The sequence below is a fragment of the Conger conger genome, chromosome 10, assembly GCF_963514075.1.
Source record: "Conger conger chromosome 10, fConCon1.1, whole genome shotgun sequence".
NCBI classification, from domain to species: domain Eukaryota; kingdom Metazoa; phylum Chordata; class Actinopteri; order Anguilliformes; family Congridae; genus Conger; species Conger conger.
The window spans coordinates 44,445,640-44,468,139 of NC_083769.1; the positions used below are offsets into that span (position 1 = coordinate 44,445,640).

At 45.9% G+C, this 22,500-nt stretch overlaps 1 protein-coding gene across 1 annotated transcript in view; it reads left to right on the forward strand.

The window, feature by feature from the left end:
* The window catches only part of prdm16 (PR domain containing 16), a 249,380-nt gene that overhangs the window by 199,472 nt on the left and 27,408 nt on the right, over positions 1-22,500 (forward strand). The window contains exons 4-5 of the mRNA XM_061258651.1: positions 11,420-11,557; positions 17,380-17,482. Of these exons, the coding sequence (XP_061114635.1) occupies positions 11,420-11,557; positions 17,380-17,482 (241 nt within the window). The remainder of the gene's footprint in view (positions 1-11,419; positions 11,558-17,379; positions 17,483-22,500) is intronic.

Genomic DNA, 22,500 nt, shown 5'->3' on the forward strand with positions numbered 1-22,500 from the left:
CTGTGTGAGGGGGGGTGATAGTCCTGTGTGGGGGGGGGTGATAGTCCTGTGTGAGGGGGGGGGGGTGATAGGTCCTGTGTGAGGGGCGGGTGATAAGTCCTGTGTGGGGGGGGGGGTGATAGTCCTGTGTGAGGGGGGGGGGGGTGATAGTCCTGTGTGAGGGGCGGGGTGATAGTCCTGTGTGAGGAGGGGGGTGATAGTCCTGTGTGAGGGAGGGGGGGGTGATAGTCCTGTGTGGGGGGGGGTGATAGTCCTGTGTGAGGGGGGGGGGGGTGATAGTCCTGTGTGAGGGAGGGGGGGTGATAGTCCTGTGGGGGGGGGGGTGTGATAGTCCTGTGTGGGGGGGTAATAGTCCTGTGTGAGGGGGGGTGATAGTCCTGTGTGAGGGGAGGGGGTGATAGTCCTGTGGGGGGGGGGTGATAGTCTGTGTGGGGGGGGTAATAGTCCTGTGTGGGGGGCGGTGATAGTCCTGTGTGAAGGGGGGGGGTGATAGTCCTGCTTTTATTGATACTTTTGTTGCGGGGGGGAAAGGAGGGCCTCTTCGCCGGGCCCCTCTCCCCACATCTTCCTCACTCCAGCCGGGCCCACTGAAGTTAATAAAATATGATTAATGGCCCTTTTCTCCCCCCTCCTCCTCTCTCTCTCTCTCTCTCTCCTCCCCTCACTCTCGTTCGCGCTCTCTCTGTGTCTCTTTCCCTCTCTCAGTCTCTTTCTTCCACAGTAATCTTTGTAACAGACAAAAGCTGTCAGGGAGAATTGCTTAGAAATAGGCATTATTGCCCCCCCCCCTCGCAGTGAGTGACAGGCTGGAGTTGGGCAGTCTCAGCAGGTCCCCATCCATCAGCCCAGAGGAGCCAGGAGCACCGGCCTGCTCTGCATCTGCCTCCTTTATTGGACAGTCCTGAGTGAGCCACTGCAGGCCCTAACACACACGCTCACTCACGTATACACACACATTCACTTACACACACACACACTCACTTTCACACACACACACACTCACGTATACACACACACTCACTTACACACACACACACACACACACACACACACACTCACGTATACACACACACTCACTTACACACACACACACACACCACACTCTCACTTATACACACACTTACACACACACACACACTCACACACACACTCACTTATACACACACTCACGCATTCACTTATACACACACACACTCACTTTCACACACACACACACACACACACACACACACACATACACACTCACTTATACACACACTCACTTACACACACACTCACACACTCACTTACACACACACACACACTCACTTTCACACACACACACACACTCACACACACTCACTTTCACACATACACACACACACATACACTTATACACACACACATACACATACATACACACACGCACATACACATACACACACACTCATATACACACACACTCACTTATACACGCACATACACACATACATACACACACACACCACACACACACACATACTCTCACTCATACACGCTCATATACACACACACACATATGTACCCACACACACTCACACCCACACATACATACACACATACACGCACACGCACTCACACACACAGAAACATCACACAAACACACACACATACACACGCACATACACATACTGAATGAGCCTGCACTGGGTTTGTGTACCCCGTCAGTCCTGTTTGGGCTTTGGGGTTGTGGCTAGGATGCCCTGGTTCCTGGCACCGGTGAGGGCAGCTTAGAGGAGGGGGGTTAGTGAAGGGGGGGTGGGTAGTGGGGGCGGGGGGGGCGGGTTGTGTTTGAGTTGCACTTTGTTGTACGTCGCTCTGGATAAGAGCGTCTGCTAAATGCCATGTAATATAAGGTAATGTAATGTACTGGGTAGTGAAGAAGTGCACGGTGCGGGAGTGTGCGGTAGAGTAATGGCCCCTGCCCCTGTAATGAAGGCGACAGGAAGTGGAGTGTCAGGGGCCCGGGAGGGGCCCGCGCTCCAGAGAGGGTGTAATGAAGGGCCGCATGTGTGAGGCGGAGCTGGGGGCGGAGCTGGATGGGCCCCGCTAACAGAGAGCAGCGTTAACAGACATCTGTGAGCAGCGGGGCGGGGGGGGGGGGGAGGCAGGGTCCACTGAGGAGAGGAGCTAGCTCTGAGGCTGGTGTAGGCAGGGCAGGCCCACCCCCACATTTACGGGGGTCCGGCTTTTTACGCCTGCCCCCCCCCCCCCCCCCCCAGGTAATGAGCTCAGCTGAGACGGACGCTGACAGCTATGAGGAGCCGGGTGACACACTCCACAGCCCGCCTCACACACACACCATCGTAAATTGCCAAACGTTAGACTCGTTCATGAAAACCCAATAAAAAAACGTCCCAAGTGGTGCGGCCCAGAACCCAGCCCAGCTTTCTGTACTGGAATTAAGGAAGTGTTACTTTTTCCATTATTTTTACACTTTGGGAGTTCTGTGTCGGCTGGAGTGAAATAAAATTATTGCGTTTTAAGTCCCAGAATGTTAACTCCATTACTCATGAATACGCCGGGCCGAAACTGGGGAACGATTGTGTTTTTAAAATATCCGATTATCAGAAGCTCAAATTTCTCCCATGTTTCTTTTGACAAATCTGTCTGTTCCTCAGGTCCGTGTTTGGGTTTTTGTTGTTCTTGAGCGGTGGTGTTATTTCTGCTCTCTCGCGTGCGCTCACAGGGCAGGACGCTGCTGAGGCGGGCAGGACGGTCCGTCTTGCAGGGCTCTTTAGAGGCGGAACGCGGGGGCCCCGGCTCTCATTAAGAGCAGGGGGTCAGGAGGCTCGACCCCTCCGTGCCTCTCCCTCAGACCCACACAGGGAGCTCTGAACACGGCTGCCCTCTAGCTGCCATTTTGGGCCGCTAGTTTCTCTCACCCCCCCCAAAAAAAACACACACACACAGGCTCTCAGGACAAGAAGCAGGAGAAAAGATGTGACAAGGCACTGCTGCTCTCAACTCTGTTATTCTCTGTCTCTATTATTGTCGTATGATTAAAGGAGCACGTTTTGTGTTCAGGTTACAGCATCTTCATCCAGGGAGAGAGGAGAATATGCACAAAAGTATGTACACGCGCACACACACACACACACACATACGGACATACAAAGAAAAAAGATGAAAACGCTTATACACAGGCGAGCAGGTAGGCAGACAGACACGCTTACATACACACAGACATGCACACACACACACGCGCACACACACACGCGCACACACACACACATACGGACATACAAAGAAAAAAGATGAAAACGCTTATACACAGGCGAGCAGGTAGGCAGACAGACACGCTTACATACACAGACATGCACACACACACACACACACACACACACATACGGACATGAAAAAAGATGAAAACGCTTATACACACACGAGCAGGTAGGCAGACAGACACGCATACATACACACACATGTTCACACATTGATGCACACACACATCGCGCTGGGCCGAGCTGTCTCACGGGAGAGCTGCTTTTGTTTTGGTGAAGAGACTCCCACAGTACAACAACAATAAACAGGCGTATTATCATCCGACGCGAGTCGCTCCAGAAATCCCCGGAATCCATTGACAAGCTTCTGTGTGAAACTTCCCCAGGATACGAATACATAAACCAGATAGGGCCCCACCGCATTAGCGTCCAGGCCACTATTGTATTTGACCCCTCTCCGTATGTGTGTGCGCAAAGTCTTCCTGTTTGTGACCCTGACGCTCTCTGCGAGGAAATCTTTCGACATCCTAACATTTGCGAGATGCAGAGTTCGTGAACCTCTCACCGTTATCCAAACAAAGAGCCCCTGGCCCACGTAGACGCGTGCTCTGATTAATCTCTTAACACCTCGCGCTGCCCGTCGGGTCTGGGCGCGCTGTAGGGCCGCGCTCATGCGTCACGCTTCTGACGCGTTCTCGCTGCGGTGCTGCCTTCCTGTCGAAGCAGTGCAGCGCGTTTACACCCCGCAGTAACACCGCTGGTGAAATAGCAGAGGCATGGTTTCCCCTGCTTCTTGCTTTTTTTTTTGGGTGTAATGTTACAGTTATGGTTGTGTCTTTGTGCAACCCCTTGACCCGCATGCTCCCCCCCCCCCCCCCCCCCCCCCCCCCCCCCCCCCCCCCCCCAACACGCACCCCTCCCAAAACACCACCGCCCCAGCACCCCCGCCAAATCTGAACAAAACTTTCCACAATGTGGTTTGGGTTTGGAAACCACACTTCAGTGCGTGGGCAGGCAAGAGAGCACTCTGGCCCGATGCAGCACCCACACACACCCACACGCAGAAACGAGAACGGGAGGTGTGTGTGTTTGTGTGTTTGTGTGTTTGAATATGTGTGTGTGTGTGTGTGTGTGTGTGTGTGTGTTTGAGTATGCATGTGTATGTGTGTGTGTGTTTGTGTGTTTGTGTGTTTGAATATGTGCGTGTGTGTGTTTTAGTGTGTGTGTTTGAGTATGTATGAGTGTGTGTGTATGTGTGTGTGTGTGTATGTATGAGTGTGTGTGTGTATATATGTATGAGTGTGAGTGTGTGTTTGAGTGTGTGTGTGTGTGTGTATGTATGAGTGTGTATGTATATGTGTGTGTGTGTATCTATGAGTGTGTGTGTGTATGTATGTATGAGTGTGTGTGTATATGTGTGTGTGTGTGTATGTATGAGCGTGTGTATGTATGTATGAGTGTGTGTGTATATGTGTGTGTGTGTGTATGTATGAGTGTGTGTGTGTGTGTGTGTGTGTGTGTGTGTATGAGTGTGTGTGTATCTATGAGTGTGTGTGTGTGTATATGTGTGTGTGTATGTATGTATGAGTGTGTGTATATGTGTGTGTGTGTGTGTGTGTGTATATATGAGTGTGTGTGTGTGTGTGTATGTATGAGTGTGTGTGTGTGTGTGTGTGAGTCTGTGTGTGTTGCAGGGGACGCTTCTCATCTATTAATCCCCATAGTCTCAGACGCAGGACCACAGTCTCAGACACAGGACCAGAGGAACATAAATACTTTTGGGTTGTTCTTGTACATTTGAGTTTTTCTTGGCCTTGCAAATTTTCTTGGAAGCAGAATTTCATATTTTTCCACTGAAAATATTTACAGATGAAGAGGAAATGTTAATGTCACAGGTGTAAGTGGTGCTGCGGCTCTCTGTGGGCAGGATCTCACGGGGGGATGAGAAGCTGAAGTAAGCAGACAGAAAACACGCAGGCCAATTAGAGGTCCAGCTGTCAGCGGGACAGGGGAACTGTCTTTGTTCCCGAGGAACAGAATGTGTTACATTCAGAACACTTCTTATCTAATATCCTGTTAGGTGCACTGCATTTCCTGTTTCCAGGGCCCAGCTGTGTGAGTACGGGTGTGTGTGTCTGTGTGAGTGTGTGTGAGTGTGTGTGAGGGTGTGTGAGGGTGTGTGTGAGTCTGTGTGAGTGTGTGAGGGTGTTGTGAGTGAGTGTGTGTCTGTGACTGTGTGTCTATGAGTGTGTGTGAATGCGTGTGTGTGCGTGTGAGTGTGTGAGTGTGTGTGAGTGTGTGTGAGGGTGTGTGAGTGTGTGTGAGGGTGTGTGTGAGTCTGTGTGAGTGTGTGAGTGTGTGTGTGACTGTGTGTCTATGAGTGTGTGTGAATGCGTGTGTGTGCATGTGAGTGTGTGTGGGTGTATGTGAGTGTGTGTGTGTGTGAGTGTGAGAGCGAGCTCTCCTCACCGTGATAACATAATTAAATTGAACTTGTATCCCCATTGGCTGGGTCTCTGAGCTCACCTGCGTGTGATTGGATAGGGGTAGCGGCCTTGACGTGTCACTGTGGCCCACAGGACTTGCAGGCTTACGGAGCTGCGCAGAGTGTTATAAATGCATGCAAGCTGACAGCCAGTCTGTGCAGATGTGTGGGCTGTGGTCTGTGTGCACGGAGGATGCACGTCTTCCCTGGGCTCCGTGGAACAGACGGCCCGTGGGGAGTCCAGGACTGCCGAACTTCCGGCCTGGACTGGATTAGCCCTGGTGCAGCGCTCCATCCCTGGTGACACAGGGCTCCGGGGCTGTCCCACACACGGCGCGCTGATGTCTGTGTTTACCCCCGCCTCTCCCGTCCGAGGCCTTCCTGTCCCTGCGCCTGTCACATCTCGGCTGAGCACTCTCATTTGGAGCTTATTTATTTGTTTTTCTCTTTTCTCGCGCAACTTTCAGGAAGCTTCACGCAGCGTGGTGGCTGCTGTGGAAGCAGTGGGGCTTTGCCAAGAAACGCAGTTTAGCACCGCGCTGTTAGCCACCGGCGCTGTTAGCCACCGACGCTGTTAGCCACCGACGCTGTTAGCCACGGTGCTGTTAGCCACGGCGTTGTTAGCCACGGCGTTGTTAGCCACCGCCGCTGTTAGCCGCGGTGCTGTTAGCCACCGGCGCTGTTAGCCACGGCGCTGTTAGCCACCGGCGCTGTTAGCCACGGTGCTGTTAGCCACGGCGCTGTTAGCCACCGGCGCTGTTAGCCACCGGCGCTGTTAGCCACCGCGTGTGAGTGCGGTCCGAGCCGCCCGCCCCGGCCGCCAGCGCCGTGAACACCCGCTCCGTGCCAGCTGTGTGTTTCCCGAACGCGCAGCCCAGCTGTGTCTGCACAGGGCTGGAGGACACCTCTGCTGCACACACCTGCCTACCTGTACATAACTGCACACTGCGTCTGCGCATACCTGTACATAACTGCACACTGCCATCTGCGCATACCTGTACATAACTGCACACTGCCATCTGCGCATACCTGTACATAACTGCACACTGCCATCTGCGCATACCCGTACATAACTGCACACTGCGTCTGCGCATACCTGTACATAACTGCACACTGCCATCTGCGCATACCCGTACATAACTGCACACTGCGTCTGCGCATACCTGTACATAACTGCACACTGCCATCTGCGCATACCTGTACATAACTACACACTGCGTCTGCGCATACCTGTACATAACTGCACACTGCCATCTGCGCATACCTGTACATAACTACACACTGCCATCTGCGCATACCTGTACATAACTACACACTGCGTGTGCGCAAACCTGTACATTACATTATATTACATTACATTATTGGCATTTGGCAGACGCTCTTATCCAGAGCGACGTACAACAAAGTGCATAACTGCACACTGCCATCTGCGCATACGTGAGACATGGCATCTGTGCATACCTGGTATGAAAGGTGCCTAAAAAGGTATAAATGCTTGTCGCTGGGGTGTTACGATATTGGTACATAAAATTATACCCCTAACCAGCAATATAGTATCGTTAATTCCTACATTTTTCACTTGGAATACATACAATTTTTACCCAAAGAGAACATTACTGTACTTTCGAGAGAGAGAGAGAGATGGGTGGAGAAGGAAAGAGGGAGATAAGGAGAGTAGTAGAGGAGAGGAAAAGAAGAAAGAGGAGAAGGAAAAGAGAAAGGCAGAGAGAGGGAGAGAGGGTAAAATGGCACAGGCAGAGAGAGGGAGAGAGGGTAAAATGGCACAGGCAGAGAGAGGGAGAGAGGGTAAAATGGCACAGGCGGAGAGAGGGAGAGAGGGTAAAATGGCACAGGCAGAGAGAGGGAGAGTGTGGTGGGGCAGGGGGCTGTGTGTGCGCTGGGGGGAGGGGAGGCGGGGTACACACCTTGCTCCCCTGTCCTGTGTGATTGCTCCCATGTGCAGAGGTGTGAGAGTGACGTCAGAGGAATAAAGGGTAAATAAATAAACAATAGCACGTGTTTCACCCTCTTACACTTCATCTGGGCCGCTATAAATCATAGCTACGCCTGGAGATAGAGTGTTAGCAGACCTGTGGCTCATTACACCCAGAGCAGCTACCTTTCAAGGTGCGCTTGTGTGTGAGGTACGTCAAGGGGCGACCCCTAACCCCCCCTAACCCCCCCGTTTCCCCCCATCCCCTGGCTCAAACTAAGCTGTTTCCCATCTGTTAATAAAACATGTTCAATACCTACATTCTCACTCCCAACAGGCCAAAGACAAGCTCTCGCTGACTTTAACCTGCAACAGAAAAAGGGATAATTCTGCTCCATGCCTGCTTAGTCTTCAGTGAGTGTTTTCACACGTGCGGCTAAGCCTGGTCTGTGTCATTTCTGGACCGTTTAACACATAAACTTGTTCTGCAGCATGGACTCTGCCTCCAGTAACTCGCAGTACTGTTGTACCCCACGTTAGCGGAAATACACCACTTTTACCTGTAGCTTCACTGGATGCGTCTCTGTAGCTGTTACAAATAGTGCAATATGTAGTTGTTTTCGAGAGGTATGTTTACATATATTATGTTGTGTGCATTATGTATTTATGTTGTGTACCCATGTTTTATGCATTTTTTTTTATTTAGCTGTAAAGCCACTAGCTTTTTTTCTATAAAGACTCAAGTGAACTACTTCGAGTGAAAAGTGTTTTTTTCTCTATTTGTAGTTATGGCCCGAGCTAAATTATGTGCAGCATAAATGTTTTACTGAGCAGAAAAAAGTGACGCCAAAAATAAAAGTTAGCACTCGCAGGGCGAGGGCTTCGGGTTGCGCTTTTCATTGTTAGAAGGGGTGAGAAGTGTTTCTGTCTTTTTATACCCCGCAGAAGTGGGCAGTTGCCTGGAAGCAAGCGGCGTGAGCGCTAACTGACATAACAGTTTAGCCGCAAACCGGCTGAGACTGCGGAGGGGGGCAGCGTGAGCTATCGCGTGTCGGGCTGGGAGTGTGAGAGTCGCAGAGGAGAGAGGATCGCCCCCCCCCCCCCAGCCCCAACCCTAACCCCAACCCCCCCCCCCCGCCCCCCACGTCCGCTTCCCCACTCATTCTCTAAATATCGCTCTCTTCACACCTAACAGTGCACCTCACGTTCAGGCAGAAAAGAAAAAACAAAACCCTGCGCGTGTGAAACACCAAGCCTTCGCTGCTTTTTAAGAGCTCGGTGAACGTAAATATAACAATTTGTTGAAGTCTGGGGTGAACCGTGTGCTGGGCGAAACTATTCCTGCCCTTTCCGCTGGGCCTTTACGCGGCCGGCTCGCTGTGTTTTCTGCGTGTTGTCGGGGTTCGTGTTCGCCGTTGGGAACGCTGTCCCTCCCCGTTCCTCTGGCGCTGGAGCTCCGGCGTAAGACAGAGGAGAATGGTGTCAAAGGCCGGCGCTGGACAGTCTCATTATGACCTGTAATTAGAGAAAGCCCCGCAGTCCCGCTACCGCTAGCCGCTTCAGCGGGATGAGGAATTAGGCCCTTTAAGAGCCGGGCCTGTGCCTTTTCAGCTTTAATTACCAGTCAAATAACTCCGGCCCCAGCTCTGATTGGACCCCGGCTGGCAGGCACTGGGAAGGATGCAAGAAGTGGACTGCTGCTGGCAGTGTACTCTGTAGTGGACTGCTGCTGGCAGTGTACTCTGTAGTGTTTCGTGTTTTGCAATAAGTATGCAGTAATTGTACTGTAGCCCTAGTCCTGGCGTTTCTAATTTTAACAAATACCATATTTGCTCAGTTCTTGGCTGCCTTTAATATCGTGGGCAAGATCTGCCCAGCAAAAGTGTACTAAGCGTACTTGATATGAACTTTAATTATACACAAGTATTTGTAAATATGACATGAAATACTAAGCATACTTCAGGTATATTTCAGCATACTTTTTTTTTTTTTTTTGCATGATGTTGGACAAAAGAAAAACCATGAATATGTGCAAGAGAGAAACAAACAAAAACTGAATGTGCAAAATACTGTCTGTGAAATTATAACAACAACAGAAAGCTTGGCAAAAATGGAAATAAAAATAAATCGATAATTTTTAATTGACAAAACAGTTCCAGTACCATCCAAAACATTTTGCATGCCTAATTCACATTTGTAAAAGTATGCAACTTCTGCTTAATCTTTATATTTGGACTAATTCCGTCATGAAGACAGAAAGACGAGAAAGGTTATGGTCTTCATGTGCTTGAAGGAAGCTTTTTTGCTTTTCCTGCAGCTCGCTTACTTTTTAGTATTTTGTAAATGTATACATATGATATTTACTTGGCCACACCTGGGTGACAGTCTAATTAAAGTTTTATCACTTTCAGATTAAAACTATCAGAATTCCACTATAATTATTTTAAGCAGGGGAAAATCTCCCAAGTTCCTGAAGACAAGTGGATCTGATAAGGGGAAACAGTATATGGCTGTTGCTCGACTAGTTCAAAAATGAGTGAATGCTGTGAACCTGTATGAAATAGTTTTAGGTGAGTTTAAATGTCGTGTGGAAACAGCGTTGGAGCCTGGTGAGGTGCAGAAGGCCTCTGTCTGGTGTTAAAGTGGGTCCTCGCAGTAAACAGTGTTGGGTAATGAGCTTCACAGTGAGGCTGTCCCGCTCCTTCCCCCCGTCTGTCAGCGTGGCGTAACCCAAAACCCACTCTCTCCAAGCCTCGCGGCTGCGCTGGGTATCACCGGTGATCAATATGTGTCAGAGAAAGTCTACACACAGACTGCAGTCAGGCCTTTCCTCTTCCTCTCTCACTGCTTCCGAGGAGTCACCTTCCTCCTCGTCTTCCTCTTCCTCTCTAACGGTTTCTGAGGAGTAATCTTCCTCCTCATCTTCCTCTTCCTCTCTAACTGTTTCTGAGGAGTAATCTTCCTCATCATCTTCCTCTTCCTCTCTAACTGTTTCTGAGGAGTAAGGAGTAATCTTCCTTCTCTCTGTTTTTTTGGAGGGGGGGGGGGGGTTGAGGACCTCTGTGGTAGGCTGGAGGCCCTTGCCGTGTGTACGATCATACGCACACAGTCACTCCTGACGATACGGCCTTTCAGGACAGTGTGTGTATGTGTGTGTGTGTGTGTGTGAGGTGTGTGTGTGTGCGTGTGTGTGTGTGTGTGTGTGTGTGTGTGTGTGAGGTGTGTGTGTGAGGTGTGTGTGTGTGTGTGCGTGTGTGTGTGTGTGTGTGTGTGTGTGTGTGTGTGTGAGGTGTGTGTGTGTGTGTGAGGTGTGTCAGTAATGGGTCATTCACAGCTGGGGTTAACCTGTCAGAGCCTCCCTTAGCATGTTCTAGGAGCGTGTTTATTATCACACGCGCTCACAGTTTTGCTGGGATTTAGGCAAACTAGTCTGTCTGATGCTGGCAGCAGGAGCCTTTCTTAAAAAAGACACATTTTTTCACCACTAAAAAAATACTGAAATACTGCAACACCTGCATGGCTAAGGTGTGTGAGCCCAGTGTGTCAGTACAGTGTGTGTGTGTGTGTGTGTGTGTGTGTTTGTGTACTGGCTGAGCATTCCCTCATTTCCTGTCTCTCTCTACAGGTGGTGATTAGCATTTATATTGTGGAACAGCTTACTCATTTATATCTCTCTCTCTCTCTCTCTCTCTCTCTCTCTGTCTCTCTCTCTATCTCTCTCTCTGTCTCTCTCTCTTTGTGTCTCTCTCTGGTCTGCAGGCTGTGGGTGACATGGACAATGTGAAGTTCTGCATAGACTCCAGCCTGGAGGGCACTGAACGCTGGGTAAAATACGTGCAGACCGCCCCATCCCTGGAGGAGCAGAACCTGGCAGTGTGTCACCTGAGCGACGAACAGGTGAGCCCTCCACCCCCCCCCTCCCCCCTCACGCCACCCGGCCACGCCCTGCCCTACCCAGCAGGATGCAGAGATCACCAGCTCATCCCGCGGCCTCCGTAACGCCATGAGTCACCGCACAGACACTGTTTACCGAGGAGGAGTGAAGGATGTTTCTATTGTAGGCCCGAGGCTGTCCGCCCTCTCCTTTGGGGAAGTGATTCACCAGAGAAACAGGCTGAAAGAACGACACTCCCTCTATTTTAAAATCGCTCCGCTCCTCCTCGGAGGCCGTGCGTTCCGGGCATCGGGAATGTTCCAGGAAGTCCGGGACGGGCCGGCTAGGTGGCCCGGCTTTGTCTTGACCCGAGCAACGGTGGTGACCGCGCGTCAGTTAACATCCGAGCGGGATCGCGGACGACCGTCCTGCCCCCCGTCGACCTCGGAAAAAAAGGCGTTTGGGGCCGCGAAACAAAGTACAAAGCCAGAGTGCGTCTTCAATCTCTGTCAAGTGGGCCCGTTGTGTGTGTGATTCAGCCGCTGGTGCCCCACTCCTCCGTAAACAGATAGTGTCAAAGGGGACCGCTGTGCGTGGCCTTTCTTCCCGTCCGAGACAGCTTCTGCTGGTGAGACCATTGATGTCTGAGTCAGACACTCCACGTGTAAGCCCCGCAATAGCAGAGCGAGACGCGGGGAAGAATGCGTTCAAAGGCTGACAACCACCAATTCAACTCAAACAGCAAAAAAAATAATCCTCTTTAAGCAATTCTATTCATGTCCAATGAGAGCAGCATTGTCACTATGGCTTGCAGTGTAGGTGCTGGACCAGCCTGCTTGACCAATGGACTAATGTGTTTTTTCTGTTTTCCTTTTTTTTTTTTTGTTGTTGTTTATTTGTTTGTTCCTGGACTGTGTATTTTATTCACCCTTGCTGTGGTTTCGTTGGTGTTTTATTTGGTCTGCGGTTTTATGGGTAGGACCTCATCATTTATTTACAAACACTTCAGAATTTAAAAATACATAATTTATTAATCCCTGTGCTTTGCCGTAGTCGTACAAATGCCTCGTTCACGTGCGAGCTTGTAGACGTACGCACAAGTGCAACCTCTTAATACAAAATTATGCGTTTGCTCATTTACCTGTTCATCAATAATGTAATGGATTACTAAGGGGATACAGGTTAGACTATGCATAATTTATGGGCAATGCAATATTTTTATACTACTGAATTAAATTTTTAACCCCCAAATCAAATGTTTCTTTGAACAACAAGTTAGTAAATAATGGGAAATGTAGAATAGAATGAGTTTGCGCACCGCTCTTATTTGAATGATTCAAATAAGTTTGTAATCATTTATATCAGATCAGGCACATCCCTCTGTGAATTCACGTGACGTTAATGAAAAGAAATGCGGTTTTTGCAGTATCTAAAAGGGATAAAATGAAAGATTAGATAATGGTGTGTTTAAAGAAATGGCAGATATGTGTGTAAACACCATTAGGGAGAATGGGGCCGCACATTCAGAGACAACAAAGAGGCCGGGGTGGAGGATGTGTTGGGTCTGTGCTCAACGAGGACCTCTGTTCTCTAACTAAATTAAACCCTGATCCCAGCCTTCACGTTTCAAGATGCACTTAAGCTGTTTGTCATAACAACACAAGTACGCTGTGTGTCGCTGCCAGCTCCTCCTGTTCACGCGCAGACACACACACTGCACGCACACACACACACACACACACACACTGCTGCAGTTAAGCCACGTTTAATTGTGCTGCGGTGTGTGTCTCTCTGTAATTAGCTGCCGTCCTCACAATTAGCATTTTGGAGTACATTTTAAATGAAGGGAGCCCACCTCAGTGTGTTGTGTTGAAATCCTTAAGGCTAAGTTAAAAATAGGACGTAGTGCGTGTGTGTGTGTGTGTGTGTGTGTGTGTGTGTGTGTGTGTGTGTGTGTGTGTGTGTGTGTGAGCATACGTTTGTGCGTGTGTGAGTCTTCCTGTTTTGGAGTGATTAGGACTCAAAAATGGTAAACCCTTGGCTCGAAACACCATTTTCAGAACGCAGCACAATTCAGCCAGTCAATAATCTTCAGCTGCGTTTTGATCATGCAAAAAGAACTGACAGAAATGGAAATGTACCGGCATTCACATGCAAACGAAAGATCACAAGGGCTGTTTCTTTTAAACGGACAGTTTCCTCTTACGGCCGAGAGGATATCTGCGCAGATACAATAATGGCGCTTTCTGCTCTAGGGGAAGAGAGTAAATAGTCTGTAGCAGAGACAAGGTGAACGCTGTCCCCCCTGTCACCCGAGCATTGTCTGCCGTGTCACGGGAGGACAAGCCGCTCCCGTTTGATCTCTCCCCTGTTCTATCGCGCGCGCGCCCTGATAAATAGGGCCTGTGTGGGCAGCCAATGCCCATCGGCCCTGGGCCGCGGGACGGGGACAGTGGGCGGATTATGCCGGGTCTTGGCAGTGATGGATGACACATCTGCCCCGGACACTTTAAAGCCCTGTCAGGAGGTCAAGATGTTTCTTTGAGTTCTGTCACAACCTTTAAAGATTTACTGTAGGGAACAACCGACCGCAATAATACCGACAGACCAAAAAGAAACTTAAATTAGTTATGAGCCATTTATCCTTCTCCCGCGCGAGGCATTGTGTGCCGCCTCGAGAGTTCGAAACATGGAAGTGTAGTTTGGGAGCTTTTGTTATGGTTTGAGTTTAGTTTCCTACTCGATGAGAAGTCTTTCCTCACTGATAAAAGCAGCATTCAGAGAGATCATTGCTGTGAGCTATTGGGATGAAGACCAGGAAAAATATTTAAAATGTCTATTATTGTTGCTATTTTGTGTAGAGGAAGCGCTGTCTTCCTTAACTTTTATGAATTTGTTGTCTTTTCTCTTTCAGTTTATTAGATTTATTTGTGGAAGGATATTTCAAGCAGGACTGTCTGTGTCTTATCTTTTTAAACCGAATTGGTAGAAAAAACAAATCAATTGGTAAAACGTTCTCTCTTTTCAAACAATAGAAGTGCATCCTTGTAATTAGAGCAGACAAGACATACGTTTCTGATTACTGAAAACGACAGCAGTGGGGAAGGCTACACAATGTCTTGATAAATGAAATTAAAGTGTGTTTTAAGTGCTAAAGCACAAATACAACACACACTCCTTCTGTTCTAGCGAAATTAGTGCTAGTATTTATAGGAAATAAAATAGTCAATAAAATATAAAATATAACTTTTGTGTACATATAAATTAATAAAATAATTTATATCAAGCAATTGACTTCAAAATAAAGGGTACTGAATTTCAAATAGTTTTCCTGCATAGTACATCTAAATTAGCTGCTTGAATTATAAATAACTGGCCTTGGAACAGATCACAGTATCGTCAGAAAGTGCACGCTACAGTTTGTATTCGTGCCAATTGTATTATAATTATGTGTATAATATGTTTAATTTATTCAAGTTACCAATAGTATTAAAAGAACAAAATAAACTGTTACCGATTATTTTAAGAATATCCAAATGTTTTATATATTGTTTACATCGTAAGCATAAAAATGTGTTGATTTTCACCGACTGTGAAAAGCATTGGTTGAGAGACAACAAGTAAAAACAGGTGTAGAGATGCATGCTTCAAAATATAAACTAAAGCACTTCGGTCAGCAACATTCCACAGCTTAGAAAGCCGGCAAAAATGGCGTGGGTGGCTTTGCGTTTTGATCGTCCATGTATTTTTTAAAACAAGTGTTTTATTATGCGATATATAGTTTTCATCAATAATAGATTAATCTAGTGGTCGGAGCGGATAGACGATGCGGGGAGGGGTCTGTGCGGCAGATCAGTCAATCCTCTCTGGTTTTCGATAAGAGGGAGGAGTGGCTGGTGGTTAACTCTCCCAGCTCTGAGGGGCAATAGGGAATCGCTAATGAGAGGAGCGCTCACCTCATCAAAGACGCGCTCAGACAGACTAGAGAGTGGAGGGTTTGGCTCGACCGAGGACACTTCGCGTCCGCCTCCTGTCTCTGTCTCGGCGCAGTTCTAGCGGGCCCGGCCTCGCCAGCTTTCTCCTGTAATGATACTATGGGTTGTGTTGTGAACTCCACGGGGACAGAACTGCTATTCCAACTGGAAGCTTTAAGATCTACTGCTCAACTTTCCCAACTTCGCCACCTTACGGAAAACAAAAAGGTCAGAAAAAAACATAATTACATATGTAATTGTATTTTGCATAATAATAATAATAATAATAATAATAATAATAATAATAATAATAATAATGGTCATAATAAATAAGTATAGCTAATAAAGGGTAGTCTACACTTCGTTTCCTTCTGTATTTTAGACAAAAGGATCGGTAATTTTTACGCTATTGACCTACCCTTATACGAATGACATTCTGCGCTGTCACGATATAAGGCCGATTCAAAGTCTCAAATGAAGTTATTCTAGTTTTATAATTCTTGTCGTGTATCTGTTTCTTTTTTTTCTATCGGCGAGTTACATGTGTGAATTATTCGACGGTTGTAACTTGGTGCCGAGCGCCCCCCGATGGGCATAGATGATACTAGGAATTGCGCTCGTGAGGGTTGTTTCAAAAGTATTTGCTTTTCGTTTTATTGTCTCGTGTATTTCGTCTTCAAACTTAACGGATTGTAGTTGTAAAACACACCTGAATTGTATCTTAATTTGAACAAATATATAATGGAATAACTGAATTCAAATTACACCTTTAAATAATCCAAGGAATTGTGTTGAAATATTTAATAACGCTGATGAATAATATTCTAAATTCGCGGCAGTTATGATGACGGTATTTATTTATTTTTTTTGTTTGTTAGTTTTTTCAGACATGCATATAGATAAGCGTGATGTTATGTTGTGCAGAAATGTTGATTGCATGTTATTTCTACGTGTATTCTTGCTACTCTCAGTTATTATGTTTTGGATTTGGACATTGCACACGTTTTCTTTCATGGGCTGATTGACGAGTCAAACGTGGCAAAATTTTGTATATGTTTTTTTAGCTCATAAAAATAGTAAACGAAATATTTAAAGAACAGAAAATGATTACCATTGCTTAACAAGATTTGAATTTGTTCGATTTTGGCTTGTTATTCATAATCTAATTATTTCCATCGAATGGAGTAATTAAATACCATATTTAAATGCATATATCCCAAGTAGTATACATCAAAAATTAGTGATGAATATTGTTTAGAATGGAATTGAATTACAATAAAAGGTCCCATCTACATTTTGAAAATCCGATTGTTTAAACCCTTTTAATCGTGTAATATCGTTAACATGAAGGCGAATATTGATACGTAACCACGGTCAGTTTCCCGAAATAATTTGAAATTTTAAACTAATATTTACTTTTGTTGAACGGGTTTGTTAGAAACAGAAACTAGGCTATATAATACCCAGGAGCTTTTTTTTTTTTTTTTAATAAAATTAAAATGTAGTATTAAATTAGGAATTATCTTTTTTATTGTGTCTAAATAATCTAAGTACAACAAATAATGCGTGGGAACAATAGGTTTATAATAATAATAATAATAATAATAATAATAATAATAATAATAATAATAATAGCTAATCATAATATTAATAATAATAATAATAATAATAATAACAATAATGTAATAGTAATAAACAATAATATTATTAATTTTATATCTCACTGAAGTCCTGAAAAGTTTGAAACAGGATGTTACAGTGCACAAAATAACGTGCGCACAAGGAATCATGGGTGCGTCAAACTGGTACTTGTTTGCTAACCCTTACCTCTTGCTTCTCTCTCTCTTTTTGTTTATTTATTTGTATTGCAGATTTATTATAAAGCTATTAGGGATATTGAAGTTGGGGAGGAGCTTCTGGTTTATATGAAGGACGGAGTTTTTCCCGAGGGATCCATGGCACCGCACCTAGAAGGTAAGATTAATGCGCATCATTAGCGAACATTTTAAACAAACTCAAACGAACTTCATCAAGCGGCTCTTATAGGCCGCCCGACGCAACATCATTACCGGAGTCAGCGGACACGCTCCCCCACAAGTGCACAAACTGATCACCAAATTACCTTATTGGTTGTGAAAACCGTCGCAAATTATAAACTACTACAATTAGTGAAATTGTTGCGAAATTAAATTGATCTTCACGACGGTGTTACATGCAATTTACAATTCTATTGGCATTAACAGTCCAACTGACTGATTTTAGAGCGTTGTTACAGTCTAAATGAAGCGCATTTAAATATTTGGAGGAAGAGAGAAATTAAATCAACTTCACGATTGTCACACAATAAGGCCTATATATGTACGTCGATTCCTTACAGGCGTTCTTCTTGTTTGTTTTAAGCACATCTAAAGGAATTCTGAGCCAGAGATGAATGCAGTACGGTGTAATTCATTTGTCAGGCAAATGTTAACTCAGCGTCAACAAATCCACTGAACATAATGAGCTAAACACAATGGATCTTTTGAAGCTATTGCCTCTATTTTATGTTTTTTTTTTAGTGAACACAAAAGTGAGAATCACTTTCAAAAAAAGATCTTGTTTACAGTACTTATATTTATGCATTGTCTTTTCTCCTGTCTATTAGTGAGTGACATTTAAATACATATTTAACAATACATTATTATTATTATTATTATTATTATTATTATTAGTAGTAGTAGTAGTAGTAGTAGTAGTAGTAGTAGTAGTAGTAGTAGTAATATTATTATTATTATAATAATGATAATGATAATGATTATTATTAGTAGTAGTAGTAGTAGTAGTAGTAGTAGTAGTAGCATTTTTATACCTAATGGATTACAAAACTGGCATCCTAATAGGGAGTGATTAATGATGAAAAATTATTCAAATACAATTATATATAATATAATATATAACATATATACACTCAGTGAGCACTTTATTAGGTATTTATTAGACTTATTCTTTAGACTCACTGTTCCTCTGCTGCTGGAGCTTATCGACTTAGTGGTTTGATGTGTTGTGTGTTCAGAGATGCTCTTCTGCATACCACTGTTGTAATGTGTGGTTATTTGTGTTTCTGTCACCTTCCTGTCAGCTTTGACCAGTCTGGCCTTTCTCCTCTGACGTCTTTGCCTGCAGAACTGCTGCTCACTGGACGTTTTTTTGTTTTTTCGCACCATTCTCTGCAAACTCTACACTGTTGCATGTGAAAATCCCAGGAGATCAGCAGTTTCTGAGATACTCAAACCTCCCTGTCTGGCACCAACAATCATTCCACGATCAAAGTCACTTAGATCACATTAGATCACAAAGTCACTTAGATCACATTAGATCACAAAGTCACTTAGGTCACATTAGATCACAAAGTCACTTAGATCACATTAGATCACAAAGTCACTTAGATCACATTAGATCACAAAGTCACTCAGATCACATTAGATCACAAAGTCACTTAGATCGCAGGTCTGACAAACTGCCTCTTGACCATGTCTGCAGGCTTTTATGCATTTAGTTGCTGCCACAGTGGTTGATTAAATATTTGCATTAACAAGCTGGTGCACAGGTCTAATAAAGTGCTCAGTAAGTGTGTGTATGTATATATACATATAGATATGTATATATGTATATATATATATATATATATGACATTGTTATATATAACAAATAGCTAATATATGAAATATACAATGACATTCATTCATTTTTTTCCACGAAGCTGCATTGTTGTTGAATGAAATCAATAAAAAAGTGAAATTCTTACTCCAAAGAGAGGCCCTGACAGCTAAAGTAAATGGTCTGCATTAATGTAGCGCCTTTATCCAAAGTGCTGTACAATCGATGCTTCTCATTCGCCGACGCACACACACATTCACACACCAACGGCGACGCCCACCGTGTGGACAGGGCACGGGGATGTGGTCACTCCTGTCATTTCACACGTATGGTTGTGATAGCGTTCTTCTCACACGATTAGGGACCCCGGATTACGCCGTCGCTCTTGCCTACCTCGTGCGTTTCGGAGCAGGGAGCTGCTGATGGTCGCGGTGACCCAGTCATCCGTTTTCAGTGTGTGGCGAAGCCCTCCATGCGCAGGGGCGTGGGTCTGAATGGCCACTGCTCATCCAGGGGCACGGCTACTCCCCCGTCATATTCAGACGTGTAATGAGGAGTGAAAGGGCGTCCTCTCAGGCTGTTATAACGAGACCGTGCTCGTGGCTCTGCTAAAAGGTCTTGGGGAAAGCTGAGTCCCCGGCTCGCCCGTAAGCGGGCCTGTTTTCAGTAAAGGGGGCTTGTCAGGTACACTGGTTTGTTGTCCGTCTCTTGATTTTGGGAGAGAGAGAAAAAAAAAAAGCATGATTGTGTTTCACTTGTCACGGGCAATAAAAACGGCGGAGACAGGACGGGGCGTTCGTGAGCCACAGACATTTTCTACTGCGCACAAAATGTTTGCTGAGAAAGATAGGTATCTTCAGATCTCAAAGCCAAAAAAAAGGAGTGAGTGAGGGGGAGAGAGAGAGAGAGAGAGAGTCATGGCCCCTCCTCCATATCACTTATCGTGGCTGGAATTTGGAGCTGGGATAGAGGACTCTCCTGAGACCTCACCCATGCTCAAAGATTAGTCACTAAACGGTACGTAATTGTGTTCCCCTTACTCCTCTGAAAGAGCTATTAGTCTCCCATTTGTTTTTCTCCTGGAGCATTCCTTTGTCCTGAGTGTTACTGATGGGCAGAGAGATAACGCGGCACAATTATGTCTGAACCCTCGTCGTCCCCCCCACCACCAGCATGTGTCTGTTTATACGGTCCACTACAAGTCACCAAGGGCTCCAGACTTAAGGGGGTGTTTTGTGTGATGCTGTGTAGTTCTGTGTGATGTGTAGATTTATGTGATGGTTTGTCATTTTGTGTGATGTTGTGTAGTTTTGTGTGATGCTGCGTGGCTTTGTGTGATGTGTAATTTTGTGTTCTGTAGTTTTGTGTGATGTTTTGTCATTTTATGTGATGTTGTGTCGTTTGGTGCGATATTGTGTCATTTGAGTGATGTTTTGTAGTTTGGTGGGATGTTGTGTCGTTTGTGTGACATATAGTTTGTGGGATGTTGTGTAGTTTGTGTGATGTTGTGTAGTTTGAGTGATGTTGTGTAATTTGTGTGATGGGTAGTTTGTGTGACATTGTGTAGTTTGTGTGATGTTGTGTAATTGGTGTGTCGTTGTTTAGTTTGTGTGACATTGTGTAGTTTGTGTGATGTTGTGTAGTTGGTTTTATGTAGTGCAGTTGGTGTGATGTAATGTAGTTTGGTGTGACGTTGTTGAGTTTGTGTGACGTTGTTTAGTCTGTGATGTTGTGTAATTTGTGTGACATTGTTTAGTGTGTGTGATGTAGTATAGTTGGGGTGATGTAGTATAGTTGTTGTGATGTAGTGTAGTTGTTGTGATGTAGTGTAGTGTGCTTTGTGGCCCAGCCCTATAACCCCGGGCTCCTCAGAGCTGCAGTGAAAGTCCCTCCCATCCCCACGGCTGCGGGTTCTCCTCTCACACAAATTTAACTTTACATAGAAATGTTTAACCTGCAATAAAGCCCCCGTCTCTGTTTTAGAGCGCTTCATAAATGGAAACGTTTACTCCCGGCCGCAGAGTGTGGGATTCAGAGTCGTAAAAATACCTCCCGCCTGAGAACGTCGGCGTCCTGTGTGGAGCATTACCAACTTCTGCACATCTGACGGGCGGAGCAGAGTCAGGGCGCAGGACCCGGGGTTTATGGTCGCTCCTCGCGCTGGAGCCCCGGTTTCCCACGGTGACGGCTCGCCCACCTGGGCGAGGCTGAGGCGTGCGTGGGAGCGGGGGTCACCCTTTGTGGGTGAGCTGATCAGGGGATTGGCCGGTTGCCTGCACAGTGCCGCCCCCCCCTCCTACCGTGCGGTTTTTTTCGCTGGGAGATGAACAGCTCCCTGCGAGCCGTCGAGCGTTAAAATCATTTCAGCTCAGCTCCCAAACTGCATCACGTGGGGCTTTTTTTTAAGGTAGTCAATGGACATCGGAATGGAGGGGGGGGGGGGGGGGGGGGGGTGAAAAAAAAAAGGCTCATTTACACGGTTAACTAACGAACAGGATCCACAGGCCTAATTACTGCTGAGCTAATTAAGGAGAAAGCTGGGGCCACATTTCACTGTTAATTGATTTTATTGTTTTACGTGGACGCTAAGTGGAAATTGTTGTTTGAAATGTTGCAACATGCTCTTAATTGGATATGTGATGAGATGGAGAGGTGCATTTATTAATTGATTCTTTTAATTATGCAATAAAGCTGCTCTGGGGAGGGGTGTTTAGTGGTTTATTGAATAGGCATTTATTTGCTTCTTGTCCCACAGTTTATGTGAAAACATTCAGCGTCTTTATCAAAAATGTCTGGGCAAACAGCTCATGGTATTGCATTACTTACGGCTTGGCGTCTTTGCCCCCTCGTTACCTGTATTATCTCACACTTGAGAGCTTTCAAAACGATTCCAGCTGTAGTGGTCACATCGTCATGGTGATCATGTGTGCCTTTGACAAAGTTGAAGATACATGCTTATTATTGATAACTAGTGTAGGCTAGTTATCTCAAAACTCTCTTCTCAGATTTCGTCTTAAAACCTTTCCTCTTATAAAAACACCCGTGGCAGAGCCTGCCTGTAGCGTTGACTGCTGTGTTTTTTCCTTTCTGCACACATCCCTAGCGTGTTTGTCGCAGTGCCTTTACTTACTATTGTTTCTGTCGTTTTATGTTCAGCACCTTAAAAAAAGTGTTCCTGTACCAAAGATATTTTGTTATTGTTAATATAAACTGGAGCGAAGGAGAGTGTGTTGTTATCCTGAGTTGTGTGAGAAAATGAGCGGGTGTTTAGATTAGTACACAGTGTTTCTGCACGCTTACAGCGTAGTCAGTTTGTGGGTGTTATGATCGCGTTCGGTGTGAGAGGTGTGAGGTGC